The sequence below is a fragment of the Carcharodon carcharias genome, chromosome 18 (genome assembly GCF_017639515.1).
Source record: "Carcharodon carcharias isolate sCarCar2 chromosome 18, sCarCar2.pri, whole genome shotgun sequence".
In the NCBI taxonomy this organism is placed as follows: Eukaryota; Metazoa; Chordata; class Chondrichthyes; order Lamniformes; family Lamnidae; genus Carcharodon; species Carcharodon carcharias.
In genome coordinates this window covers 31,918,346-31,935,739 of record NC_054484.1, presented here as the reverse complement: position 1 = coordinate 31,935,739, position 17,394 = coordinate 31,918,346, and the positions used below count along the sequence as shown (strand labels likewise).

Here is a 17,394-nt window from a genome sequence, read left to right as displayed (position 1 = left end):
TCACCACATCTCTACTTCCCTTTAGCTCTGAAGAAGAGTCATATGGACTCGAAACGTTAACTCTGCCTGTCTCTCCACAGATGCTGTCAGACCTGCTGAGCTTTTCCAGCATTTTTTGTTTTTGTTGGCAACATTTGATCTTGCCCCAGGAACCAAGGGGTATAACCTAATCCACCTGATAGAAATAAGGCAAATTCACATCTGACACCTGTTTTAGACACATCCATTTTTACTTTCCATTAAAATTGATAGTGTGTAAAAGTTTGGGGTGTGGGGGTATTGGGGGCAGTGATGTGAGATGAGCTGAACCTGCCCCTTTACTGCCAAGTTGTTTAGGCCAGGGCTCAAATGTTCAGATCCTACCAGCAGTTGAAGAAATTTTCCTTTGTTATCGCAAGTGACGCACTGTGTCCTCAAACTTAATCTCAACAATATTTATCACAAAACAAGTCCTGCCCGCACTGCATAAAGGTAACCACAGCCTTGGATTTTTATGCAACTGGATCATTCCTGGCCACCACTGGTGACACATGTTGCATTAGTTAGTCTGTACTCCACTAATACATAGTACGGGAAGATCTGGGAAGCATTTTTCCATGGAAAGGAGACAACAGGAAAAGATTGAACAACACTTTTACCAGATGGAAGTCTTGGCAAAAGTGCAGGGTCTCACTATTTGCACCAATGTGGCTATCAAGATCTAACAGCAAACCTATGGGCCAGGATTTTCAGCTCGGCGGACAGGCGCAAGCGTGAAATAGTGCACGATGACATCAGGCGAGCGTCCCGATGTCATTGCGCGATATTCCGGTTGGTGGGCATTCGCGAGAGTTGGCAGTGTGCCCGCCGACAATTAAGAAGCCTATTAAGGCCATTAATCAATTCATTAACTCGTATTTTTCCCTACCCGTCCAATGTTACGGTTGGCGGGCGGGCAAATCGGCCAGGCGGCCTTTTGATTTTTGAGAAAACCTCATCCACGGGTGGGATGAGGCTTCCGTACTTAAATTAAAAAAAAGTTTTTGGGCAGCATTTTTATAATCTCCACATAAAGGTGTGTGAGTCCGCTGTGTGGAAATTATTTCCAGAATTTTAAAATCTTTAATTTTGTTTTTAAAACTCTTCAGGAGGGGTTGTGCGAGGTCAGGCATGGACCTGATCGGCGCCCCCAATCAGCCCCATGCCGCCATTTTATGTGGGCATGAAAGAGCGCAGCTCTGTGCCTTCGGCTCCCTGAGGCAGCTATGTGATTTCAGTGCACACTCCCCCATGCATGCGCAGACTTTAGCATTCACTCTCTTCCCACCCCCACCCCAGCAGCGCTGAGGTTCTTAGCGTGCATTTCATGCTGTCTGGCTTTTAATTGGCCAGCCAGCATGAAATCGCAGTCGGGGCCTGATCGCAGGCTGGGGACTGTTTCACGGCTGGTCCTGGGCCCACCCATCACACCTGCCCGACAAAGGGAAGATCCTGGCCATGGTGTATATCAATAGATCATGCTCTCATGCTATCCACATGCAAGTATGTGTTGGACCATAGGAACCAAATAATGTCAATCAATCACATGACAATTATGCATCAAGATATCTGTTAGGTCTCTCTTAGTTCATCCATTCAGACAACACCAACATATTCCATTATGTCATCCAATTGTTGCTTAACTGATTCCAGCTCGTGCACCCTCCCCTCCCTAAATCTCTACTGGCAGTCAATTCGATATGTTGCCCATTCTTTGTGTGAGAAAGAACATCTTGAACTACTTCGAACGTGTCCCCATGTCCCAGTATTGCAACTTAGGGTAGAATTTTCCACCCCATTGGAGGGGTTGTGCAGGGGCGGGCATGGACCCGATTGGTGCCCCTGATTGGCTCCGTGCCACCATTTATGTGGGCGCAAAAGAGCGCAAGAATCTTCCTGAGGCACGGAGGTGCCTCAGGGGGATTAGATTTAAGTTTTGAAAGTTCAATAAAGTGTTGAAAAAATTTTTATGACATGTCCCCTCATGTGAAATTGACACATGAGCTGGGATATGTGCTTTAATTTCAATAAAAATACTTGAGAAAATTTGAAAGCATTCGTGAAACCTCATCCTGCCCGTGGATGAGGTTCCATGAAAAATGCGAAGGCCGCCTGGGCTCTTCGCCTGCCCGCCAACCTTAAGGTTGGATGGGCAGCTCTGTTAATTATTTTAATTGTTAATGGCCTTAATAGGCTTTTGGCTGCACACCCGCCAAACTGAAAATCTAAATGACGCGTGGTGATGTCGGGACGCACACCCTACGTCAACCTGCATCATTTTATGCTTTGGCAAGTGGGCCCCATCCCCATTCGCCGAGCCGAAGATTCTCCCCTTTGTTTAAAGTAATTTTCTAAATTTGCTTTTTCTATACCATTATTATTTTATAAACTTCTATATAATTATTCTCACACACACCCTTTTCAAAGCTAAAATAGTCTCCAGTCTTTCCGTGTTACACTGACCTCTAGCTTAACCAGCCTACAAACTGGCAGCAATTATGATACCTTCATATTCCAGTCATCCACCATGCCAACGCTATTTGAAAAAGCAGGCAGACTGGTTGGTTAGTTGCAACAGAATCCAGACTGCCCCCTAAAACACTAATTATTGACAACAATGAAAAACTCCCGAAACAGGAATACAAGGAAGCTGATGCTTCCAAACAAGTTCTGCTAGAACATACAATTGGCATACCGAAGTAGAAATTCTGCTGCTTGGACAGATCAGGGGGTTGCTGCTCTACAGTCCTGACAAGTTGTCAAAAATGACCCAAGCCTACAATTCTTTTGTAAATATGCTAGCCAGAGAGGGGAACAAAATCCAGGAGAACCAGTCTGACTCCTTGATGGAGGCAGAGAAAGAAATAGAAAAGGATGATGTGCAACAAGGAAGACATTTACATCAATCATTGATTGATATAAAGTGTATTTTAAGTCTCTAAATTGGACCTAACGTGAACCTTCTTATGGTCTTCATCATAATGTATTGACTTTGTGAGAAGTACACTCTGCCTAATCATTATTGCCTGGCAAATCATACATGCCTACTTCTTACAGAGATGTTACACTAAGACAAGGTACTTTTGTAGGGGGGGGGGGGGGGGGGGGGGGGGGCGAATGGGACTTCCTCGCCTGCTCTCAAATATCTTATATAGACTGGTTAGAGAGTGATATTGGCAGAGATACATGTGCAGCTTGGCAGTCGAATTTTCACTTGGTGAAGAATGATAAATGGAGGAGTGAAAAAGGGTAACTAAAATTTAATAAGAACTACAATTTCTTTCTAATTATTCAATAACACCACTGAATCTGAAGTGTTTGAGGCAGCAGGAGTAGTTGTCAACATCTTTGGTATCTGGTCTCTCCACAGCGATTATCTGTGGAAGCAGTAATGTTGTGAATATTGTTAAGTTGTGTTAATGTCATGGCTGTGTGTGATATTTCTCAACTTTTGTGTTAACAGTTAAACTTCCAGGTTTACGAACATATGTGGATCCACACACATATGAGGACCCCAGCCAAGCTGTCCATGAGTTTGCCAAGGAGTTGGATTCTTCCTCTATATCTATTGATAAAGTTGTTGGTGCAGGTACTAAATTCTACATATTATTAAATAACTGCAGATCACTAATAAATGCTACTGAAGGTTATTTCGAGGTTGTTCAGGCACAGATTGATCTGTGCAAAAAAGAGAAGTTGGCTCATTCTTTCACTGCCTCAGTTCCTTCACTGTCACTGGGTCAGAATCCTGGAACTCCCTTCCTAACAGTACTGTGGGTGTGCCTACACCACATGGATTAAAGCAGTTCAAGAAGGCAGCTCACCACTACCTTCTCAAGGGCAATTGGGATGGGTAATAAATGCTGGCCTAGCCAGCGACGCTCACATCACATGAATGAATAAAAAAGAACATTTGCATAATTCTCTGGCATTTGGTTTATTGTTCCTGGTGCACTTTTAGCACCAAGACTGGAATTTTGGGTGCCATGAATCAGTGGATATCTGCCTACCCTGTTTGTGCTAAGAGATAGGGTAAGGGGCACTAGAGAGCACTAGAAACACAGGAAAATATTTGATCTTTAAGGAAGGCTTCCCATTCAGTGGCCACAGCTCAACCTTATGGACAGCCTGTAGATTGAATAGCAGCTGAGGGCCTCATAAAACATGGGTACAGCTTGTGTGGTGGCTCCCAACCTCATTCGCACTTGCTATGCATACTTGGCTTCAATTTCCATTTTAGATACCTTGCAGGAGTGTGATCAAGTGTCCAACATTGGGTTATTACCCTATTAAGTTTTAAAACAGGATCAAAACCACATCTGAGGAAACATGACTAATCCTTGAGATGAATAATTCTTACATGTGATGCAAAATGGATGGGATGTTGAGCTTGTTTTGAAAGTACAAACAGAATTATTTTTTATACTGCAGGAGAATTTGGAGAAGTGTGCAGTGGACGTCTGAAGCTACCCTCCAAAAAGGAGATCTCAGTAGCTATCAAAACCCTTAAAGTTGGTTATACTGAGAAACAAAGGCGGGACTTCCTGAGTGAAGCAAGCATTATGGGACAGTTTGATCACCCAAATATCATTCATCTGGAAGGAGTGGTTACAAAAAGTAAGGGATCTACTTTAATATAGCCAGCATTTTTATTAATATTCTCCATATTCCTCTATTTGAAAGGAAAGTGAGCAAATGAATGTCCCTTTGGCTTGTAAAGAAATGTTTGAATATGGAATGGAGGGTGCTAGAACTTTTAATAAAAGTTACCACTTCATGTGCAATATACATGCACTATGAATACTGTTCACATACCGACCAGATCTGATTTGACAACTGTCAATGGAATTCAAATAAAACAAAGGAATGTTCTAACTGACCTCTTGTTTGGTAGTACAGAACTTGAGTATTGCTTAAAGAAGAGACATGTCAAAGCTTTTTGTCTTGCGTTCATCAGGACACTTTGCAAGAATGCCAATAGAGGGGGAAAGCAACAATTTATACTGTATGTGAAGAGAGTGTGAAACGTCCTGATGAGCACAAGACGAAAAGCTTCGACATGTCTCTTTTCTCAGCAATGCTCATGATCTCTTGTTGTTCTCACACCTTAGCTGAGTTTACTTTTGCAAGTCTTGCCTCATCTTCTGGTTCTACATTTCTTCATTGTCCTTTGTAGGGATTTGATTTGCAAGTTCATCTTTCCCCAGTGCTCCATGTCCACTGTGATTGTAAGAATAAGGCTAGTGTCAACAGGTGAAGACAGTGGAAAAACATCCAATTTAATTCAACTCAATTACTATTTTATTCAGCTGGCTGTAGGTGTTAACAGAACTGGTCACTAAATACCTGAGTAAAGTGAATTTACAGACATGGAAAAAATACCCCATGTGAACATTGTACTTGCCAGTTTCAAAATATGTATTTGAAGATTCGGATGGTAGTTTACGGCTCTTTAATACAAAGATTAAAAAAAATCTCAGGTTGGGATTTCATGTTCCAGCTCCTGCAGCTGTTGGATTACATGGGCACAGCAAGTACAGGAAAATTTGTTGGGGAGGAACTTGTGTCTTTTAAGGTGCCTTCCTCATTTTCCCATCCAATTCCATTGATGAACAGATAATAGGCACAGTCTATGTTAGATGCATGTATTCATCTCTGCCCAATTTCCTACAATTTCTGTACCAGCAAATCAATAATTTCAGTGGATTAGGAAAATCTTCCCTCAGAGTCAGAGCTGGAAATGTTTGAATCACTGCTTCATTTGACATAGCCTTCTTCCCAGAGAGCACCCCAACCCCCACCCCACTGCCAAATATAAGTAAAATCATATCTTGAGTTTTGAAGGATTGATGAATATGTTCATTCCTTAGTGTTAGTGTTTCCCCTCCCCTTGTATGAGGGAGCCATAGACAATAAGTAATGAGCACAGATAATCTGTGGGTGTGAGCCCAGAGATATCATGCTGTCATCTGCTGCACTTCAAAGATAGCAATATGCATTCCTTCATTGGTTGTTTTTTTTAAGACAGCTTTTATGTGAAAAAGGCATAACACACATGGTGATTATTTAGTGTTATTGTTAAAGTAACAGTAAAAGTCACTGTACTATCAACACAGAGCTTAAACAGGATAATACTTTTTAATTCCAACATATATCATGCTACGTTTTGCTTTCATTTGTGACTTATTTCTTTTAGGTAAGCCTGTCATGATTGTTACAGAATACATGGAGAATGGTTCCTTGGACAGTTTTCTCAGGGTAAGCATACTGATGGCTCGCCAGGTGCAGCAGTTCAAATAAACATCCGACTTGTGGGCTTCAAACGTTACTTAAAAACTTTATCCATTCTCTTTCAGAAGCATGATGCCCAGTTCACAGTCATTCAGCTTGTCGGCATGCTTCGGGGGATAGCTTCTGGTATGAAGTACTTGTCCGACATGGGCTATGTGCATCGGGACTTGGCTGCTCGCAACATCCTTGTCAACAGCAACTTGGTGTGTAAAGTGTCTGACTTTGGACTCTCCAGGGTCCTTGAAGATGACCCTGAAGCTGCTTACACAACACGGGTAAGAAATCATCCTTCTTCCTAGCTCATGCCATTGATCCCGTATCTTGTTATGTCCAAGTGTAATACTTCATATCTGGATAAATAATTAAATAATCAGTGGGCCAAAGCTGATGGGTCACTCATGCAATGTGGCCCTAAAAGATTGTGTTTTTGACCTGTGCCTCTGTGCTGTAAGGAGTAAGATTACATGCCAGCTGCAACAGCACAGCTGATACTTAAGATTACATACGAAATCAGCTTATCTTCTTTGTGCAATTCCTCCCTCACCTCCAGCCCCAACCCCTCTCTCTGTAAACTGTAATTTCACCAGTCATCCTTTAATTTATTGTAGAATTATGGCCTGTGCTCCCGAAGCTTTCACCTGTTGATCCTTCTAAGCTGCAAGTGCACAACTGCCTCTTCCTCCTTGCTGCATCTCTCTCTTTCTCTTCAGGTACCATGTCCTAAGAGGGTGTTGGCAACCATAGACTTCCATGTGTTGATCCACAATTATGCTTGGCAGGGTACTGCAGTGGCTTTGCTGTTGTCTCCTGCAGGGTCTGGCTGACCAGGAGACCCTCCCACTCCTTCTGCCTGCCATAGGTTTATTAGAAGGATTTACAGGATGATAATCTGTCCATTTGGCTGCATTATGAGCTCACCTTCCATGGCCATCAAGTCCCAGAGTGGGACTCAAACTGGGAGCTTCTGGCTTGGAAATAGGGACCTACCACTGCACCACAAGATCCTTACTGCATCACATTGTTCAAATGAAGAGCCATCTCACCACCTATGATTCGCATTCTTTCTCGGAGAGAAAGAAAATGAGAAAAAGCCTTGCACGTACATTAGTGTCGGTATTGACCTCAGGTTGTCCCAAAGTGATTTAAATCCAGTGAAGCACTTTTGATGAGTAATCACTGTTGTAGTGAAGGATATACAGCAGTCAATCTATGCACAGCAAGCTCCCACAAACATAACTAAATGAATGACCAGATTGTCTCTTTAAGATGTTAGCTGAGGGATAAATGTTAGCAAGGGCACCAAGAGGAACTCCCTTGCTCTTCTTCGAATAGTGCCATGGGATATTTTGCATCCACCTGAGAGGGTAGGTGATGCCTTGGTTTCACACCTCACCTGAAAGGTATCTCTCCATCAGCGCAGTGCTCCCTCACCAAACTACTTATAGCCTAGAAGATTGGAAACTAACCATGGCTGAACTCCTGAGATCCTCAGTCTTTCCTTTCTTTATGGGCTCTGAAAAGTCAAACCTGGCATTACCCAGCACTATTTTTTACTTACTTTGCACCATTTGCAGGCTTGGTTGTGCACTGCATGATTGAGCTGGCCTTTCACTTAAGTTTGTCAATCAAAAGTCATGGTGCAGCTAGTCTTCATTTATAAGCTTTTGGCTAGATATTTAAATAGTGTACCCCTCTATTACAATGAAAAACTCCTGCACATGTTTGCTGCACTATAACAGGTTAGTATCCTATTATACAATACAGATACTAATTGTCATTATGCCATTGAACACTGCTGTCCTGGTCCTATTTAATTGCCTTATACAAATAACCATTATCAATAGATGAGTTCGAGGTTTCTTAATGTATGACCTATTTGCTAAAAGCACAAGGGTAACATTTTATAAATTCATAATATCGCGTGTATTTCCCTCTCTGTGTGAGGTAAATGGATCACAAATTTCAAAGTATTTAATTCCTTCATAAACATTTTCAATCTGCATAGATATAAACCCATTACCACCTCCCTTCACTTTCAGCAGAATATAACAATATTACTGGTGCGTCCCCTCAAGCCCAGACATAGTTAACATGAATCATAATACTGTACCACCAATTAGCACCTTGTGTTATTCATGGGAAGACTCAGATAGATGAACGGTGGCGACCTGAGAAAATCGCTTGAACTTCATTAACTCCACTGGCTTGCATAATCTTCTAACAATTATCTGGACGAGAAAAAATAAAACGGCTCTTTCATAAGACCCCGGATTAATTAGCATTGCTTTGCTTTGCCAACTCTGGTGGGCAAACCCCATGACACATGTACACCTTCGTGGACACTATCATTGAAATAATTAAAGTTAATCTGTTGTATTAAGGTTATTAGTACTGATTCAGCAATACTCAGCAAACATACTAGAAGTTTGGAATTCTCCATTAGCACTCAATGAGTGGAATCTTCAGGAGATAGGAGTTTCTTGGGCATCGGGACAATTTCCGGAACCCAATTTCCTGTCTCCATGATCTTCCCAGAGGTAGCTAAGAGGCTAACTCTCCCTTTGCCTTCCAATTCAGGGCAGTGGGTGGTCTACTGAGGCAGGAGGCCCGATCAGAGGGCCTGAAGGTGTGAATGGCCAGCAGCCCCAGTTGGAGAGGTTGAAAGTGCTGTCTGGAAATTTAAAAATGAAGAATAACCACAGCTTCACAGAGTTTCTTGTGGTCACGGCTGTGGTGCCCTGATTATAGTTTTGGGATGGGGGTATTTAGAAGAGGTACAGTTGGCCCACGCCTGCCATCGGCTGCCTCAAGATACCTGTCAGGCTTTGGCCTCAGCAGGGGGCCCGTGTGACAACTAGAAGATCCCAGTGGTGGCATCCTGCCCTCAATTAGTATCTCAGGTGTTGTGTACCCGCCTCCGGCAGGATCACTCGGATGGGGAAATGCAGCGAGGAGCCAAGCTGACTTGTGACTCTCAGAATTTGCTCACTGTCCAGCCTACAAACCTGCTTTCCCAGGGCTGAGAAGATTCCACTCAATGTGTTCACGTTGTCCGTTATTTGAGTGGAAATATTAACCAGGTAAAGCATAAGCAGAGGAATGTCATGCAGAAACGTTAAGCTAGAACATTATCAGCAACAGTTAGCAGCCTTGTTTCATTCTTCCGCATGGTAGAATAAGGACTACAGATGGTACATCTTTGCAAATCAAAAATTTGAAACAGTTCACAATCATTATTATTATAAAAATGATCATTGGATTGATGCATTATATTGGATACAGCCCATTTGATGAAGGTTCTCCTGAAAATCTGAATTAGCAATATCTTGAAGATATTTTTAAAGTCCTGGTGCACAGTAGAATCTTCCCAGAGGAGATTTTGTCTTGCAGGAAAGCTTTGCAAGGTGACACAGTCTCTTTAAGATCATTATGCAGGCTTTTGGATAAGATGCTGCACAGAGTTTGCCACATTTCTATTCGGTGTATAGCGTACATACAGCAGAGATAAGCGGGTATCATCCTAAGAATTAAGCACAGCTAATCTGATGCCTGTATCAGTAACATTCATCAAATAATACAGTTCAAGATTCAGGATTTGTTTATTGGCTTTTTGTAAAATACCAACAGTTGCTTGCTGTGCCTCACTATTATCTTGCTCAGTTTTGTAATTTGTCTCTGTCTCTTGGTACGTGACTCAATTGTCCTTGATCAGGTCTCAATGTTGGATCGATGACTTAGAGGATAATTTTTGACCAAGTATACAAGAATCTAGATGAAAACAGTGTGCCCAACCAGTCACTCAGTTAGCTAGAGGAGAGGCCTTTGCTAGCTTGCAATGTTAAACTAAACCGCTAAAACAAAAACGATTATATTAATACAATAGCGAGCAATTGGGTTCCTGTAACTGTAGCTTGCACATGATTTAAAAGAGGTCTTGTGATATTTTCTTGTTTATCACTCCCCCATATCAAGTTTATGGAGCTGTCAGAATTATACATGAAAATAAAAGGAGCTGTCAGGAGAGCACTGTCATTTGGATGTTTTCAAAATATATTTAAAAAATCCCCAAACAGTGCAGATTGTTTAGTTTCAATGGAAAAGGTTGAAGAAGATGCATGCATGGGGCAGATTTGAAATCCATTATTGTCATATTTGCCACGGATAATTTTCTGATAAAATAACCTCATGCTGCTATAAAGTGGGAACAAAAAGATTTGAAGCTTCTGGATAAGCTACAGTGAGGCACATACTGTTCCAACCTGTCACTTAAACGTACTTAACCAATTACCACTCCATTTGGACATAGACCACAGCAAAGTGTTAAGAGTATCACATCAGCAGCATCTCCAAATATTCCGAGCAGCCAGCATGATCACTTTTTCGAGGTGTCTGTCTTCACTGTAGTTGCCTCCAGCTGCAACTTTGTGCTATGCCACTCACAAGTTGAAATCACTCTGTGTGATATTGATAACAACTACTTTAATTCCAATAGACTAGAATTTCTGTGTCTGCTATTTAATGAAGGTTTAATTGCTAGTATTGAACAGAGAATTTCAAACTAGTAAAGCACAAAACAAAGCTATGGTGAAACGAAGAAACCTAAATACAAGTAGGATGACATCTGGAGTGTAGTTAGTGCTGATGAAAGTGATGACAGTCATTAGCACTTTGATTTATTTCTGTCGTTCCTTCCTCTTGAGCTAATATAACAATGGCACTCTAAAGTCTTTTATTTCATCCAAATCAGATCAATACTTACCACAGATAAATTCACTTGTCTGGGTAGCATTATGGTCTGGGCTACTGATGAATTTCCTCATTGGTCAACGTTCCTTCTTGATTTTCACAGAATCACAGCATTGTCACAGTGCAGAAGGAGGCATTTTGGTCTATTGTGTGTGCACTGGCTCTCTGGATGAGCATTTCATCTACAGTCATTGCCCTGCTTTCTCCCTGTGACCCTGCAGATTGTTTCATTTCAAATAATTATCTCATTCCCTAGCTCTTGAATGCCCAGGTTGAAGCAGCCTCTGCCACACACTCACTCAGTGCATTCCAAACCCTAACCACTCGCTGTGTGAAAAAGTATTTTCTTATATCATTTTCCTTCTTTTGCCAATTATGTTAAATCCATGCCCGCAGTTCTCAATCCTTTCACCCATGGGAACAGTTTCTCCCTATCTCCCGTACGATAGGCACAAAGAACTAAGCACTGCAGATGGCCTAGATGAATATAGGAAGTGCAGGGACGAAGTAAAAAAGGAAATAAGGAAATCAAAGGGAGGACGTGAAAAAAGATTAGCAAGTAAAGTTAAGATAACCCAAAGATGTTTTACTAATACATTAACGCTAAAAGGTTACTTAAGGAAAAAGTGGGACCTATCAGAGATGAAGATGGAAACTTCTGTGTAGATGCAGAGGCTGTGGGAAGGGTTTTGAATGAATATTTTGTCTCCGTGTTTACAAAGGAAATGGAGGATGTAGATATAATAGTCCAGGAGGAACACTCTGAGATATTGGACGGCATAGTCAAAAAGAGAGAGGGAGTACTTAAAGGGTTGAAATCATTGAAAGTTGATAAGTCACCAGGGCCAGATGGATTGTTTCCAAGGCTAATGAGGGAAGTCAGGGAGGAGATAGCAGATGCTCTGAGGATGATTTTCCAATCTTCACTAGATACAGGGGAGGTACCGGAGGACTGGAGAAATGCAAATGTAGTTCCATTGTTTAAAAAGGGATCAAAGGAAATGCCAAACAATTATAGGCCAGTTAGTCTTACATCGGTGGTGAGCAAATTAGTAGAATCAATCCTGAGAGAGAGGATTAACTGTCATGTGGAAAGGCATAGACTAGTCAGGGATGGTCAGCATGGATTTGTTAAAGGAAGATCTTGCCTCACAAATTTGATTGAATTCTTTGAGGAAATGACAAGAAGGGTTGATGAAGGTAGTGCAGTGGATGTTGTGTACATGGATTTTAGCAAGGCATTTGACAAGGTTCCACATGGCAGATTGATCAGGAAAGTAAAAGCCCATGGGATTCAGGGTAATGTGGCAAAATGGGTAAAAGGTTGGCTTTGTAACAGAAAACAAAGGGTAATGGTTGATGGATGCCCTTGTGAATGGAAAGTTGTCTCAAGTGGTGCTCCACAGGGCTCAGTGTTGGGACCCTTACTGCTTGTGTTATATATTAACAATTTAAACGTGAATGTGGGGGCCATGATTGGGAAATATGCAGATGACACAAAGATTGGCCAAGTACTGGAAAGTGTAGAGGATAGCCATAATCTCCAAATGATATAGATGGGTTGGTGGAATGGGTGGTAAAGTGGCAGATAGATTTTAACATAGAGAAGTGTGAGGTCATACATTTAGGGAGGTCAAACAGTTACAGGGATTACACAATAAATGAGAATATACTAAGAGGGGTACGTGAAATGAGAGATCTTGGCGTACAAGTACACAGGTCCCTGAAGGCAGCAGTTTAAGTAGACAAGGTTGTAAAGAAGGCATTTGGAATGGTCTCCTTCAATGGCAGAGGTATAGAATATAAAAGTAAGGATATAATGTTGGAATTGTATAAAACACTGGTGAGGCCACAACTGGAGTATTGTGTGCAGTTCTGGTCGCCACATTACAGGAAGGATGTAATAGCTCTGGAGAGAGTGCAGAGGAGGTTTACAAGAATGTTGCCAGAGTTAGAACAGTGTAGCTACGAGGAGAGATTGTATAGGTTGGGGTTATTTTCCTTAGAACAAAGAAGGATGAGAGGTGACTTGATTGAGGTGTACACAATTATGAGGGGAATAGATAGAGTGGACAGGTTAAAATTGTTTCCCTTGGTGGAGAAATCTAGAACCTGGGGATATAGGTTCAAGATAAGTGGCAGAAGGTGTAGGGGGGACATGAGGAAGAACTTTTTTACGCAGAGGGTAGTGGGTGTCTGGAATTCGCTGCTCAAGTTGGTGGTAGAGGCAGAAACTCTAAACTCTTTTAAAAAGTACCTGGATCTACACCTTAAGTGCTGTAAGCTGCAGGGCTCTGGGCCGGGTGCAGGAAGGTGGGATTAGAAAGAGCACCTGGGTGTCCCCAGGCTGGTATGGACAAGATGAGCCGAATGGCCTCTTTCTGTGCTGTAACTTTTCTATGGTTCTATGTTTCTACCCTGTTTAGACCCCTCATGGTTTTGAATACTTCTATCAGATCTCCTCTCAGCCTTATTTTCTCTAAGGACAAGGGTCCCAACTTCTCTAATCTATCTTCATAACTGATAGCTTTTGATAGCTTGCTACACTTCAAGATTGAGCTGAATATATTACCGATATTATCAGATCAGAGATGGAATCATCTGGTCCCTTTGGTCCTCGCGGGCGTCATGGTGGGTGGAGGGGAGGGGGGTATGGACAACTCGGCGTGAGGGGCTGAAATAGGTTTCACGGCGCTGTGACATCACAGTGGGGCTATCCAATGGTGTCCACCATGGCGGAATGCGAATCCCACTGGAAGCCAACGTGAACCCAATTTGCATCCCAGTAATGGGATGCAAAGTAAGGCTCGACTGGAACTGTTTCTTCATGCCCAACTTACTATTACACCAGTGGGAAAACACGCTGGCCCAGAACGTGTCTGGATAAGTGTGACATGCAGAAGTTGGGACTCACCTTTAGGGCCTTGCTCAGATCGCAGACACCTGAGAATAAGAAGATGCTGGAGCCCTCCAGCTACTGGACCCTGGAGGAACCCGTGCATCCCATGCTGGGTGGATCCTCATGCACATGGCTCCGCCGTAAAGCAGCTCACAGAAGGTGGGAGGTCTGCGTTTATGCTTCGGGCCTGTTTCGGAGGATCACGGTCTTGACCATGGGCTGCTAAGGAGGATCGGCAAATGCGGGGCAGTGGAAGGTCCAGCTGTGAGTGGGAGAGGAAGTGTAGCAGGGGTGAGTGGGGGAGAAAGGTCTAGGTTTGACTGGGAGAGGAGGCTGTAGCGAAGGAGAGGGGGTGAGGTTAAGCAGGGGGATGAAGGTGTCGGGGGAATGAGGTTGCGAGGGGATGACAAAGGTGTCAGGGGGGAGGTGAGGTTAGGGAGGGGTGAAGGAGGGTGTTCAGGAGGCAGAGGATGTGATGGGGGAGGATGCTGCAAGTGGGGAGGTGGTTGTAAGTAGGGGGAGGAAGATGTAAAGGTGAGAGTTTGGAGGGGGAAGGTGCCTGGGGCGAGGAGGGAGTTCAGAGAGTGGAGGGTGTCTGTAGGGGGAAGAAGGGAGTTCGGAAGGGGGAAGGTATCCAGAGGGAGGAGGGAGTTCAGAGAGGGGAAGGTGTCTGGGGGGAGGAGAGAACTCAGACGGGAAAGTGTCCATGGGGAGGAGGGAGTAAGGGAGAGTGGGAGGTGGGGGTGTCTAGGTGAACATGCTAGGTAGGGGTCTGTGGAGTCAATGGCTGCCTCCTGGGGAGTGAACTGAGGGTGGGCGTGGTAGGAGGGAATGGTGAGTGTGGGAGGGGGCAGAGGGAGCTGGTAGGGTGGGTGGGTGAGGGCGCGTCGCTACTGGTGATGGCAAGGGTGGTTGGTAGGGGCTTGCAGCCAGGCATCGACCCTGGGGTTTCGAAGGAGGAGGCCGGGGAGGTCAATGTGAATGGGGGTGGAATTTTCAGGAAGGTAGGGAACGCGCACATTCACCTGGACATCCTGGAATGACAAGGGCTCGGGTTGGTAGATGGTGATGGGGAGGTGGAAGCTGATAACAGGGGCATCCCCAGTGATGGGACGAAGGACATGGATGACTGAGGGAGGGGAAAGGATGTGGGAGCTGATCAAAAACTTTACCATGACCATGTTTGTCAAGTCGAAAGTGAGCGGAGCTTCATGTTGGACAAGCATAGGTGCTGAATGGGAGTGCGATCAGTGGGTGGGCAGAGATGCAGGTCAGATCAGATGGAAAACTGATAGAGAACCCAGCAGGCAGCATTGAAAATGCTCAGGACATTGAGAGGAGTGTGACGGATGAAGGCTCCATGTGTGTGGGTGCGTGCTTGCATGAGGCTCTGAAGGGCCCTGCCACACACACACTCCTCCCTCCAGAATCACTCATGGTCCAACTGTGTGAAGCTGAACTGCTAGTGAGGGATGGATGCGGTGCGAGGACTCGAGAAGCCTGTAAATGAAGCTGAAAGACAACATTATACATTATTCAGTGAAAGTGAATATGTTTTTGGATTATAAAGTGTCAAAACTTGTCCACCCATGAAGCCACTTCTGACCAGAATTTCTTAACTTTTCTAGGCCTACCACTTCTTCTAGATGCTGCCCTGACATCTGGAGCAGGGGTGGAGATAACCTGTTCAATGGTTGGCCCTATTGCGTCTGATGATTTTGGTGTGCATTTTCTGGACAGCCGAGGCCTTGGGGGCCCTGCATGTTTTGGCTGTTCTCCTCTGGGCTGGCTGCTCCCTTTGCGGGTGACAGACGACAAGGTTGAGGGACTCATAGGCAAAGGGGACTTGGAGGGAGTAGACAGCCTCTGAGCTTCCTGAGTGGATGACTGCGTGGTGCTTAGCTGTCGCTCCTGCTCCCTTCGGGTGCCTGAGGGCCCTGGCCGGACTTCTTGAGGGGAGGGAGAACCTGAAGGGATGCAGAGGTGCCCCGTTTCCCTCTTGTGTTGTTATTACAGAAACTGACACTTGGCTAGGCTACCATGATGGAGTGCTGGTCTGCACACATCTCCACGTTCTGCTGAACAAGGGTCTCCATGACATCCGCCGTCCATATGTGCACATGGGCACCACTTCATCAGAGAGCAGGCGGGCAAACTCCTCCAACTCACGTGCCACTCTGTTGAAGGTTTCCAACAACTCCGTGTGATGTTTCCCCCGGCTTCTGCTGCCTCTCCGCGATGAGCTGGAAGGCCAAATCCAGGGGCTCGTCATCTGACTTGGACCTCACAGATGCCTCTTCCCTGGCAGTCCTCCGAGTGCTGGGGAGGTCAGCTGAACCTGCCTCCTCCTGCTGCGGATATGTGTCCATGTGGTGACCGCCAGATTGTGAACCTGAGCCTGCTCTAGATCAAGGTCCCACCGAGGTGTGTGTATCTCTGCACTGTGGGTGTGGGTAAGCTCTGTGATGGGTCTTTCAGGCTGCTTATTTCCAGCTCTTCCATGGAGGAGTGGATGTGGATGGAGCTGACAGATTGGCTGGTTGAGCATGTCAGTTGCTTGGCAGAGCTCCCTATAAACCAAAGTAGAGGTAATTAGTGCATGGCAGCAGAGTCAAAAGCAGGAGAGAGAGCACTCACATTTGCATTGAGAGAGGTAAGATGGGGTGCAGGATCCTCATGTGGGTGTTCGCCGCTGGCATCACCGTCGCAGCAGGTACGGTCCATGTCCTCACCAGTCAGCACGATGGCACACTCCTCTAAGTGAGGGGCCTAATGTGAGCCACTCTAACCCCAGCCTGGTGTTCACAACCGTGCTGTTGTGAACCAGCTTCTCCTGCATGAAAACAGATGGAGAGAGTGTGAGCAGGATGCGTGGCGCTGCCCGGAATGTTTGTGTGGTGAGCGGAGCCGTGGACAGGATGAGGACACGAGCTCCAGAGGATATGAGCCTGATGGAGATGTGAGGGTTTGTGTGAGAGTTAGTGGTGTTATCCCTTAAGGTGTGAGATCCCTGTGGATGTGTGATAGGCTTGTGAGTGTGTGAGTTGAGAGTGATGAAGTGGTTGACTTATCCTGGTGGAACAGGTGAGATCATTCATCCTCTTCCTGCACTGGATGGCTGACCTTCTCTCTACTCTGGTGGTGCTGACCGTTGCTGCCACTACCTCCCAGGCCAGATTGGTGACTCTGGTGGACCTCCTGCAGCCAGAGTGGGGCAGAGAACATCGTGGCGGCCTTCCACTGTGTCCAGCAGGTGCCCAGAGATACATCACTAAACTTGGGGGGCTGCCGTCATCTTTGCTTTTGGGGCCATCTGTGGCCAGGAGCAGTCCTGGTCTGTAGGCACGAAGTAGGCTGTGCCCTGGTGTGCTTTAAATATGGTGCCCGGAGTGAGGAAGCGCTGATTTCACGGTGTGGCGGGTAAATCTGAGCCTGCCCGC

General features: G+C 44.8%; 1 protein-coding gene and 1 long non-coding RNA gene across 3 annotated transcripts in view; one reads left to right on the top strand and one right to left on the bottom strand.

The window, feature by feature from the left end:
- Positions 1-17,394, top strand: part of epha3 (eph receptor A3) — a 269,035-nt gene that overhangs the window by 200,907 nt on the left and 50,734 nt on the right. For both annotated transcript variants that reach the window (XM_041210805.1, XM_041210804.1), the window contains exons 10-13: positions 3,482-3,607; positions 4,450-4,635; positions 6,215-6,276; positions 6,375-6,584. In XM_041210805.1, the coding sequence (XP_041066739.1) occupies positions 3,482-3,607; positions 4,450-4,635; positions 6,215-6,276; positions 6,375-6,584 (584 nt within the window). The remainder of the gene's footprint in view (positions 1-3,481; positions 3,608-4,449; positions 4,636-6,214; positions 6,277-6,374; positions 6,585-17,394) is intronic.
- On the bottom strand, positions 6,141-8,511 carry LOC121290393. Its single transcript, XR_005945798.1, has 2 exons — positions 8,433-8,511; positions 6,141-6,659 (listed from the first exon to the last, which is right to left on the bottom strand). It is a non-coding gene; the product is annotated as an uncharacterized LOC121290393 (long non-coding RNA).